The sequence below is a fragment of the Lasioglossum baleicum genome, chromosome 3 (genome assembly GCF_051020765.1).
Source record: "Lasioglossum baleicum chromosome 3, iyLasBale1, whole genome shotgun sequence".
NCBI classification, from domain to species: Eukaryota; Metazoa; Arthropoda; class Insecta; order Hymenoptera; family Halictidae; genus Lasioglossum; species Lasioglossum baleicum.
This window is the reverse complement of record NC_134931.1, coordinates 14,652,887-14,665,111: the sequence shown is the minus strand read 5'-3', so window position 1 is coordinate 14,665,111 and position 12,225 is coordinate 14,652,887. Positions and strand designations below refer to the sequence as shown.

Here is a 12,225-nt window from a genome sequence, read left to right as displayed (position 1 = left end):
GAAAGCTAGAGTTACAAGAATTTTGTAACGAAACGTATCAGGTCATTAAGCATGAAACTTGACAAATAAAACACAAATTTCAAGTTTCATAGTTAATGACCTGATATAAAATGGCTCATTATTGAATTGTAAAATTGAAGAGAACACATACTTATTCACTGGAACTGTACTGCTTTTGCAAGTGGTTTCGATGGTGAAAAAGAAATAAAATCAACTGTATTAAATTACGTCGCGGTGAATTGCTATTTCTGGGTTGCTATTTCAATCGTACTTTCCCGATGGTGTTTCAGGGCAAATGTCTGAATCAACGAATTCACACTTTCTTCGTTATTTTAGGTGTTGTACCTGAAACACTTCACCTCCATTTTGCCAGGTCATCTATGCCCGTGAGTGGGTTCAACAATTAGTAAAGCTTCATTTTCAATTTCTCTCATATGTAGCGTGCTACTCGACATTTTCAAATTGTCATTTTAAATATCCATTATGTTCTGCAATATTAATTCCGTTCTTACTCGGATAAGCAATACACATACATCTATTTAAAATTGTTTTAACTGCCTTTTAACATACATTTCAAATAAAATATCTAAAATAATAGGGAATTGTTCAGAAGAAAATTGGAAAGAAATTTAGAGTGCAAAGGATTGATTTCTCACTAGGATGTAATATATGAAAATTACCTTTTAGCTGGGGGGGGGGGGGGGATAACGAGTTAATTCGTCATTCGCGTTCGCCACCGGCTTTCAGAAACTTTTCATTCTCTTTTTAATTCAACGGACAGCTCTTTCAGTCCACTGTACTATTCATGTTGTTAGAATGTTGATTATTCTAAAATTTTTTTGCAGAACTGTACGATCTAAGGAACAGCACGGACCCAAGGGTTTTTCTTAGATCAAGGCTTTACCTAGAATTGAAAAGTCAGCCATTTAAAAGATCGATAGATACACGTGAAACAAAAATAAGTCATATTGAAAAAGGCTGTCTTTTCAAATGCAGTCGACTGTGCAGCAGTTTATATTTCCAGAGAAAAAGACGGCTTATAAGTCTCCCCGGATTTGATGTAAAGGAGGCGACACCCCTTTTGGAAGAGAGATCGCGGTGACATTAATTAGAAAGTCACTACGACCAAGCTGCATTAAGTAAATGCGTCCCAGTCCGCGCAGATTGCTTCCATAAAAGACTCGTGATCGTTTGTTTTCCTCGTGGAAGTTTGCGCACGATGTTTGGCCACGAGCATTTGCAGGGTGAACAAATTACGTTAAGCGCCGGAACGCCACCAACGTTGCCTTTCTCTCACGCAAGCTCTGTTAACCGCACGTTTTGATGATGTTGATTTTTGAACTGCAACAGCGGAATTTTTTCCACCGGTCTCGAGGAAAGACCGTTTGCTGACCGCGCTTTTAATCTCCGCCTTCGAGGAACTATGTAGTTTACACGCAGCGAGATTACATTCGAATTGCGATACAGAAATTGATCTATGTAGGATATTAATTGTAGCGACGCAAGCAGAACGTATGTTTTGGAATTTTGTCATATTCAGATATACAATAATATACTAGTCCAGAAGTGTTGAACGTAGAATTTTCGTGTTCTTTGTAAAACTAATTGTCTAGAAAATTATATTATGGGAATTGTAGACAATTGGAAGTGACTCTTATTTTTTCTAATTTAATAAAAATATAGTTTAGTAAGAAAATAGTATTTTATCATATTCAAATATAATATACTGGTTCAGAAGTGTTGAACTTTGTAAAACTAATTATCTAGAAAATTATATTATGAGAATTGAAGACAATTGGAAGTGACTCTTATTTTTTCTAATTTAATAAAAATATAGTTTAGTAAGAAAATAGTATTTTATCATATTCAAATGGTCCAGAAGTGTTGAATGTACTTTGTAAAATTGATTGACTAGAAAATTATATCATGAGGATCCAAGACAATTGGCAGTGACTCCTATTTTTGCTAATTTAGTAAAAATCTAGTCATAATATTTTTCATTTATAAATGCATGCGAAAGTCTCGTGAAAATAACGATTCTACTCTGAGTCTTCAATATATTTTTTCAGTATTTAATTGCGCGAAAGTAACTGATACAAATAGGTACATGGGCGAGGTGATGAATAGGTGACCGTGTGTGAACGTAGCAGTGAGTCATCCGTAACACAATCCTATTTCTTGTTCGTGCTGTAGCATGACTCCAAGGGGGTGAAAAAGCCTCTTGAAAAATATGCAGAATTTCCTGTTTCATATTTTATCTCAAGTAGGTACAGAGAAAGATAAAGAGTAAAAGCTTAAACAAAAGTTGCAGTCGTTTCTTACATTTGTAAAACAGTAGCGTCGTTGGCATTACATAAAGTCGCAAATTTGGTTTCTCTAGATCCATTATTTGGAAGAGAGAGCTCACTGAATTTATTTGATCAACAAAAAGGGCAAATATGGATATCAAACTGTACAATAGAGATATCATTTATTTAAAAGGAGTATGTATAAATTTGCATAAATTTGTAGGATATGTAAATGTGCTGAAATTTTATGTGTGTGTGTGTCATTATTTTTGTACGATTTTTTAGATGTAAAGGAGAAATCGAATTTTTGCTTAAATTTTTGTTCGATATTTGTCTCTCACCACTTTTAAGATATTCCACAGGAAGGAAAATTCTGATATTCTTTTGAAGGGGTGGTTCCATCCCCCAAAGCCGCACTATCGCATCAATAAACAATGTAGTTTTATTCTACCTGCAGACAAAGTTTTCTTATTTTCTCTCTCGCAAGAATCTGAATATACATGCTCCATTATTTGATATTAATACGTTTCTGCATTTCATAATTATGGTCTGTCGAACACATGTGAAGAGAAAAATTCTTCTCGCGTTAAAAATTATTCGTGATTTATTGATCGCGAAATTCAATTGTGGCGGCGTTCATTGTAGTCCAGCAAATAATTTAACGAGTGCAGTGTGAAAATTTCTTCGCGAGAGGGTTTATGACAGAGAAATTAATGCACCATCTTTTAAACGAATGATACGTCATATCATAAAATCAAGTTGAAACGAGCATAATGGCCTTGCCAGATGTGCATGACATAGTCACAAATTTCGGGCACCTCGACTCATTTCACCTCAATCTAATTAACGTATGAGCAGTGGAATGAGTTAAGTGGAAGGAAATTAGCAGTGTAACTGCTTGAATCTTTGAGTAACACCTCCCACTGAATAGATAGTTGAACTACGCGATCTAAGAATCAGCCTGGACCCGAGGGAAACCTTGATTATATTATTAGACAGCGGATTTTATGCATTTATGACAAAAATGAATAGGTATAAATTAAAACAGTACAAGCATTAGAAGAATTCACAAATCCTGTTATATTGTTTCCAACCAATTAATCATGTTAAGAAAGAAAAGAAATGTCTATTTCACTCCAGTTTGTGATAAACAGAATATCTCCTGAACTTCGAACTGGATTTAAAAAACCAACGGGAATGAAATTTTTACTTTACACAACATAACAAGAATTTAAAAATACTGTTATATCATTTTCAACTGATTAAACGAATTAAGACAATCTATTTCACTCCAGTCTGTTGAACAATTCAGGTAGAAAATTTTTATTTTGCATAAAGATCCGCTGTATAATGATTATTTTTCGCTTTATTTTGGTTTCTGACAAAGATGCGTGTTTACACGTGCTGTCACAGAAAGATAGTTGAATTACACGATCTAAGAAACAACTCGGACCCGAGGGATACGTTGATTATTTTCATTTTATTTTGATTTGTGAAATTGTTAATGTATACATAACGCAGAATAAAAGAAATAAAGTAGTATTATCTTTTCATTTACTTAAGGAAAACCGTAAGTGCCCGGCAATAAGAGAACTTGCTGAACTACAGTAGAAGTCTACTGTATAAGAGACCAGGCTTCTACTTGTTACTCGACTAGGTCAGAGACATGTAACGTTGCTGGTACCTAACCGCAAAATTCGTCCACAGAGAAGCCTCGGGAACCCTGATGCTCGCGGTAGAACGAAATCTAATTCCCGTCATGACGCCTCCACGACTAAGGGAGGCCTCGAACCTCGAATGAGCCCAACTAATTAGCTTTCTACCACGGAATGTATTTGCGTGGCTTACTGATGGTTTTGTTGTCCCACTCGTTGCTCCGTGGAACTCGCTCACGAGTTACGATTTCTATGGGAGTCCCTGCTGTGACGCTGGAAACAACGGCAGAATTTATCCAATTTTTTTCAATCAAAATACCTATCCAATACCAGAAGACCTATCGAACGTACTCTGGACGAATGAATTCCTGCTGGTCCAAGTGGTCCAAATTTTTTCAATTTTTTCGGGGGAAATTCAATTTGAAAAGGAACTGTTTCTCATCCTTGACATTCTGTTTTGAGATTGTTTAATATTTTCTCTTTGTGTCGTTTGAAAAGAAAATATAGTTATTAAATTGCTGCACGTTTTGATCAGTGTAATACTTTTCACCTGTTGGTCCAAGTGGTGCAAATTTTTTTGCATTTATTTTTGGGAATATCTATTGTCTATCAAAGACAGAAACATTCTTTTCGAAAGGAACTGTTCCTTAACACTTTACTTTGACATTGTTTAATACTTTCTCTTCGTTGAAAAGAAAAAGATAATGCGAATAAAAAAAGTTACTAAATAGCTGCGCATTTTGACCAGTGTAATGCTATTAGTATACACTTTCCACTGTGCTATGGTATCATTTTGAACATCGTCCAACTTTGCAAGATATTACTGTTTAAAGTTGTTAGCGTTATGATGTTTTACGGTCCTAAGAAACTTTTGCGAGGCAGTGTTTATGGACGCATAAAATGTTATGCTGTCGATAAGCCTTCGACTCTTTAGTCGACTTTAGGGACTTTTCCCTCACTATCTATCCGTAGGCAGTGCAAACAATAGCATCCGAGACTGCACAGTGAGACTTAATTAAACTTTAGATTTCATCACATTTTCTTTGTTAGCCGGGAATTAATACATAATCCTCAAGTTACGATTTAAATCAGTTCACAAAGTATTGGAATGAAGCGTTAGACAACTTTCAATCACTTTTTGGAGCAATTAACACGTTGAAGAATCAATGAACATTTTACATTAGAAAGTAATCATCGATTATTATTTTTCAATTGGTTTTATTCTACATCATTGCATGCTGTATTTCAAAAACAAGGCGATGAGTTATTCGATGAACAATTTTCATGCACTGTTGTGTAATTGGTAGACTGCGGATTTTTGTGTAAAATCGAAACTTTCTGTCTGATTTGCAACAAACAATTAACACGTTGAAGAATCAATGAACATTTTACATTAAAATGTAATCATCCATTATTATTTTTCAATTGCTTTTATCCTACATCATTGCATGCTGTATTTTAAAAACAAGGCAGTGAGTTATTCGATGAACAATTTTCATGCACTGTTGTGTAATTGGTAAACTGTGGATTTGTATGCAAAATTTCCTGTCCGATTTGCAACAAGGTGGGGTGAAATAAATATTTATTTTCTCGCTGAATATGTTTAATATGTTGAAAATAATATAGTAGGATATATAAAAAATTAGATCTACCCATTTTTATATAAACACATTTATTATATAACGCGTATATTATACACATATAAACGCATAAAATCCGCAGTCTAGTAATTAGTTTATAAGAAGAGATTGTAAAATGGACTTTAAATCGCTCTTCATCTTCATTAAATTAGTTGGTTATTTTTCGTTTAATTAATTGTCCATTGCTTTCATTTGTTCTTAGGATACACTGAATCTCCTGCAGTAGGGTGCAAGAATGAAGTTTTAACTAGTCGTTATCGACGAACATAAATTTCGTGCTTAACGCTTACTCGAACCGGCTTTGGTCGCCCGTCGAACCACTTATTTGATACATTATCGCCATACGGTCAGTTAATTACTTCGATTCGATTATCCGCATTCGCAGCGAGTACCCTGAAAATCGTCTCGGTTCGCTATTAGCACATTTATCAATTGAAAGATTCGACCGGTAATTCGGCCCGCCAATTAAGAAGTATCGCCCGAAACTCTGGGACCTTGCGTGCCGATTTACACACTGCAAATCTTATATATTTCGCGAGCTCGTAAATTCCATTAGTAGATAGCAGCGATATTCAAATCTGAATATACATGCAACCTGTACACCCCGCATAGTTATTATATGAATACAGGAATATCAATTGGCGTTCTTTTCAACTAACTCTGTGATTAATTTCACAAAGCCCGTTACATTGCCGCGATCGAGCGTAAGTAGGATTTACGGCACCGGGAAATTCAAACCACGAATTGTGGTGTACGTGATGTAACACTGTTGCTATTAATCAATTACGCATCGTACTACACGTACGTAACAACTAATACGTTGCGACAGTTGGGCGGAAACATGGAATTATTCTATTCGTTATTACATTGTTACAGGATGCGCCAGTGATACAGGACTGAAACTTGAGATACTTATTCGATCATAAAATGTATTTCATATCATACACTCTATAATGCTTGTGCAATATATTTTCGTATATCATTGTTCAGTTTCCTTTAAAATATTCTTACTTGATGTAGCTCAGGCCCGGGCAACTTACAGTTCTCTGTAAGAATATTAAAAAATTGTTCTCTTGGATGAATGTTCCACAAATTTGAAGATTGAAACTACCCCTACACAACGATACCTCAAAAATACATGTACGATCCTTTTTCACCGTTTTATGGAACGAAAATGAAAACCGAGTACGGTGGTGTAAAGCCCTCATGCTGTATATCGTGCCACTATAAAGCTGCCTGTACACCTTTCATTTGAACATTAATAAAACGGGTAAAAAAATTGTACACCAAGTTTGTAAACATTTTAAAGAGGAGACAAACAAATTAATTAATTAAAGTTAAAACACATATGTACATATCGTGTTTTTCTGGATCTTGTCGTTTTGAAATTGTGTAAAGAATAACTGGGTGTACAATAAAGAAATTGTTGAACTTGTTTTAATGTTTGAACTGTTCATAATAACCCCAACGTTGACGAAGCCATTGTAAGGCGGAACATTTTTGGAAGAGTCGTTCACGGAAAATATATATTTGTCAAAATACATACATATCGTGTTTTTTTGGACCTTGTTATTTTAAAATTGTGTAAGAAATGAGTTGGGTGTACATTGAAGAAATTGTTGAAGTTAAACTTTTATGTTTGAACTGTTCATGATAGTAACCCGTTAATTTGATCACGTTCGAGGATGACGAAGTCATTGTAACGCGGAACATTTTTACGATTTTTCCGAATTTTCTAATCTCTTTACTTCGTGGAGCTTTTCCTATGATTAAAGGTCTCTTGTTCGACTTCCAGGAGTTCTCGGGAATTGTCCCTTGGTACAGCCACCTGAGTGGGGCGCGGTAAGGGAGAGGGTCCTTAAAGATGGCACTCTGCAGACCGTGTACTCGTGTGAACCAGGCCGTAGATTGAAGGGCCATAAAATACTGACTTGCACTGCCGACGGTTGGAATCATCCCATCCCGAAATGCGTCCCCTATGGTAAGAGACCCTGCACCTTAATTTATACGCTTCATGCCTCCGGGAGTATAACACGCTGGAAAATGTTACGGCGGACCTGTAACTTCTTCAAAACTACTAACGAATTTTTCGGTTTTATGCGTTGCTCGAGTCTCGCGGGACTGGCGCTTTTCACGATTTCACGACAGCCAACGCTACATCGAATCTTTATACATGCATCAAGCTTTTTTTTACATGTTTCTGAGGTGAACGTTGTTTCGAGAGATCAAGCAGAAAAATCAAAATGAACTGCAAAAGCAGAGGTTTATTAATGGATGATTTTCTTTTACTAAATTAGCTTTTCTTTTGTTATACTTCATAGTTCCTGATCAATTGAAATTGATTTGCTTTATTATAAGTAGACAGCGGACCTTCATGTCAAAAAAGAATTTTCTACCTTACTTGCAATCAACTAGAGTGAAATACAAATTTATTTTCTTTCTTAATATGTTTAGTAGGTCGAAAATAATAATAACAGTGTTTTTAAATTATTCTAATGTTTTCACTGTGTCGGATTACACCTATTCATTTTTGTTATAAATGCATAAAATCCGCTGTCTAATTATAAATAATACAGTAAAATCTTGATCTAAGAAAAGCCCTCGGGTCCGTGCTGTTTCTTAGATCCTGTGGTTCTATTAGCAGTGGTTTTTAGCAATTTTTTATCATCAAAGATGTTGGCCACTGACTTTGACTCCTAATTAATTAAGCTGGTCTCATTCGAGGGAGAAATAGTGCAGCTATTTCTGAGAAGGGTACGAGATTGATCAACTTCATTTAGAGAAGTAGTCCGTTCAAAGTTTTATAATTTTCCATTGGACCTCTTAAACTATTATACCGAAAAATGTCTTCGCGTACTCGAATCAATAATTTGAAATATTTCACGACGCACACACACACACACACACTCGTGATCATTTGCACGCTCGACTCGATATGGTTCAATTGCTCCTTCGAGGCGCGTCTACTCGTGAAATCAACCTTTTCGAGTGGACTATATGTAGAAACGCGCTCCACGTTGTTGCATAAATGTACACACTATGAGCTATATTGCTCAGTTCTGGTTATATTCGGTTGCTTGGATTCTCGGATGGGTTAAGCAGTTTCTCCAACATGCGAGAATTTCCTGCTCGACATAACCGATCTCTTCATGTAACCAAACAGAATCTGTTGTCAGTTGCATCTAACAAGAGAACATATTCAGGTTACGCAAATCGATTTTAATGTAAATTTTGTGAGAGAGGTAGTTCTTGGTAAGATACTCGACACATGTTTCTTTTTATCGGCCATCGTTCACGTTGAAGGGGTGGAAACAGCCCTGAAACTTGGGGATCAGAAACATATATTTGATTGAATTTCTTGGAAACTGTTAGTGCTGGAGGAATGATTTACATAGCTAAGTTGTGTATATTTTTAAAATTGTTAATCGATTTTTATTCAAGCTCGTATCTGTGTTCTACGAATAAAAATACGTGTTTTTGGATTTTTGTGTCATTTCACAATAATTACTTGGAATATCGATTAAGACGAAATTGGATAGTTCGCATCGCAGAATTAATGAGGATCGTTCTGTTAGTCACTTCCGTCGGGTGTGTCAATGGAAAGGATCGTTAAGCTGGTAAACTTTCAGGGAACGTCAAAGATGAGAAGGAAAGGAAATTAAATTATTCCTGAAGAAAGAAAGATCATATTAAATCCGTATAATAGGTGAAAATCCAACATCAACTGAAGTGACTGCGCGGAACGATCTTCATTAATTCCGACAGGCAAGACTCGCAATTTCGACCGATCCGTTCAGTTTCGAATCAAAAGATTTTTGAGTTTGTAGAAATATGAAGATATAAAAATGCATGTCAAAGCACGTACCACGAAATATACATACACACGTCAACGTATACATACATATATTTATGAAAAAAGAATTGTTATTTTTTGTAGCTCGTATCATGAGATTCTTATAATTCGCAAACGTGTTCGATATGTAAACGTGTGGATTTATGAATTGGAAAAAACAATATTTGGAATGTTTTTGTTCTCCACGCGGAGTGAAAAACTGAAATCTTTTTTCAGTGCGATAAAACAGAGAGGAGCACTCAAATAGAAAGCAACAAATAACGCCGAAACGGTAGTCGAGCGAATCTCTCCGCATATTTGTGGACATCGTGTATTTGCGTAAGCTACAGGCTACGGCAAACGTATGGAATCCAGGATAAGCATGTTGTTCGTGATTTATCCTGATGGACGTGTGTCATTCAGTGCAGCCATTCGCTGTCCCTTTCTCTTTTTTAGTTTGAGGGCGTGTGGAAAAAATACATCTGAGTACACCCCCGGTAGGGGAGTAGTGTGAGACTCGGGGGAAACAATGCCCACTAAAAAAACCACACGTCCAGGACTTATGCCCCTTTCTCCCTCAACTTCTGGCTCGCTCGAGGGTCAGACGGGGCCCCGCTTTTCGCATTTCTCCTGTCTGGTTTATTGCGCGAGCTGGCTCCACTCATGTTCTTGTCTAATCAGCCATTCGCTATCATATCAATCGAAACGTTTCTACTTTGATGCCAAGAGATAATTAGAAACGCTTCTCATGTAAGCTAATCGGCAAATTATTTCGGAGGTTCTATAGCTTGAAACTAAAATGATTTTATTCGGAATACACTGTCAAAACATGATAATAAATCAGATAATAGTAAAAGTTAATATTGACAAAAATGTCCAGCTGCTATTGGAAACAATATTTCATTAATTATATTTATATGTGCAACTACTTCGTAATATTTAGTAATTCGTTTACTAACGTAAATCAAAAATAACAAGACAGGGCAATCACTTTATCTTTGTAGCGCAGTCAAAGGTTCGTATAAATCTTTTGTAGGAGTTAAACCAAACCGAAGGATTGCATTCTACTTTACGTGGAAAATTACTGAGCAATTATGCAAATTAAGTTCGTTTTAATAGTCGTAAGTTGAGCTTAGTCGAAGAACACTCTGCTGTTACAATTCTCAAAGCTTTCCACTTCTCTGCGATGTCACGTATACTAGTCTAAGTAGTTTGCTAAACATTTATAATGCGACAAACGATCTATTTTTATCGTGACCATATTTTTGGCAGGATAATCATTTCTTAGCAGCTATCCTTTTGCTCTGAATCCTTCGCGTTATTTTTATTCTTGTCTTAGATTCGATATTTATGCATTATTATTTGATGAGACTTTCATCAACTTATTTGTGGCATTTTTCTGATTAAAATTACACTAAACATAATTTGCATATGTTTAATTTGTACAATTAATTAAGATATATGTTGTTTATTGTATAATTAAACTATATGTTTAATTTCTATAATTTGTATAACATAATGGTATAATTTGAACTGTACTTAGTGGTTACTTCTGGCCTGGGAAACCGGTGCTCTACCGGTAGAACTACACGATCTAAGAAACAGCACGGACCCGAGAATTTTTGCCAGATACAGAAGCCGAATCAAAATGCCGCTCCTTAAATTCTTTCAATTCTTCTAGCGTCTCATATTTCACGTTTGCACGAAAGAGTGTAGTACTTGTTCAAAATTGGGGACGGCGATAGGTCACCGATGGTAATCGGAAAGAAAAAGATAATTAATGTGAAATTGGAGCTCGATTGCCTAACGAAAATGTTCGCCCACTCCCCGAAAGTTTTACATATAAAGCTAAATGGACACGGTTCCGGCGCTACTTCAAGTTCTCCACCGGTTCGACTACCTAAATTTTTTCGTCCAATTTGCTGATATAGAGTGTACTTTCTAGTACTCCCATTACCGAAAGTCACTTTAGTTTTTTTTAAGCCGAAAACGTTCCCGCCTGTCCAGTGCTCGTTTCACTCTTGACGAGTTAATAGTGAAAGTTTCGCGTTTGCAAAAATTCACGCAGTTTTATCTTGTTGTAAAAATTTTATCAATTGGAAATCTGCCACACTGTGCTCCCCTCAATTAGAAGTTTGGTGCACGTACAAAATGACGGAAGCGTGTTGAAAGAGAAAAGTAGCGTTTGTGCGAAAATTTATGTACCCAGAATTAAGTGTGCACATTCATTTATCGTTACGCTTTTCATACAGTGTGTGGTAAAGGTAAGTTCGAAGGATTTAATAGGATTTAACAGTTCCGTTTAGGGATACAAATAGACAAAGGCGATTGACGCGTAGTAGGTTCACGCGCAGTGGAAAAGCGACACTGATTTACGGGCCAATATCCTTGAACAAGGGACTTTGTGCAATGTCCTGCGTGGCCTATGCGAGGAAATGAAGTCACAGGATCAGTAGACGTTGCACAATTTCGAACAACGCTCTAAATTAGTGAACCCTTCGTTTTCTATCGCGAGGGAATGATTTTTAACAGATTGTGCAACGTCAACGTTAACCTAAGAATTCATTGGCTCGAACTGAACTCGTACTTTCAACTTCGAACTCGATTTAAAAAAACACTGTTATATTATTTTCAATTTATTAAACGCACGAAGAAAGAAAATCTATTTTTCTGCAGTCTGTTGAACAGTTCAGGTAGAAGAATGAATCGTGTCTTTAAACTGACGACTAAATGAGATAAACTTCGAACAGGATTTAAGAAAACAACAAAATTGAAATTTTTTACTTTACACAACATTAGAAGAATTTAAA

The 12,225-nt window shown here is 36.0% G+C and overlaps 1 protein-coding gene across 8 annotated transcripts in view; it reads left to right on the top strand.

Moving 5' to 3' along the window:
* Positions 1-12,225, top strand: part of LOC143207389 (uncharacterized) — a 233,409-nt gene that overhangs the window by 89,447 nt on the left and 131,737 nt on the right. For 5 of the 8 annotated variants that reach the window (XR_013008663.1, XM_076420812.1, XM_076420811.1 and 2 more), the window contains one exon: positions 7,379-7,564. The exons of 2 other annotated variants lie outside the window; for them this stretch is intronic. Coding sequence is in view for 4 of the 6 variants with exons in the window: in XM_076420812.1 (XP_076276927.1) it covers positions 7,379-7,564 (186 nt within the window). In the remaining 2 variants the exon portion in view is untranslated. Of the gene's footprint in view, positions 1-7,378; positions 7,565-10,875; positions 11,680-12,225 lie in introns of those variants that run through there. One more of the 8 variants, XM_076420816.1, reaches the window with a different exon arrangement.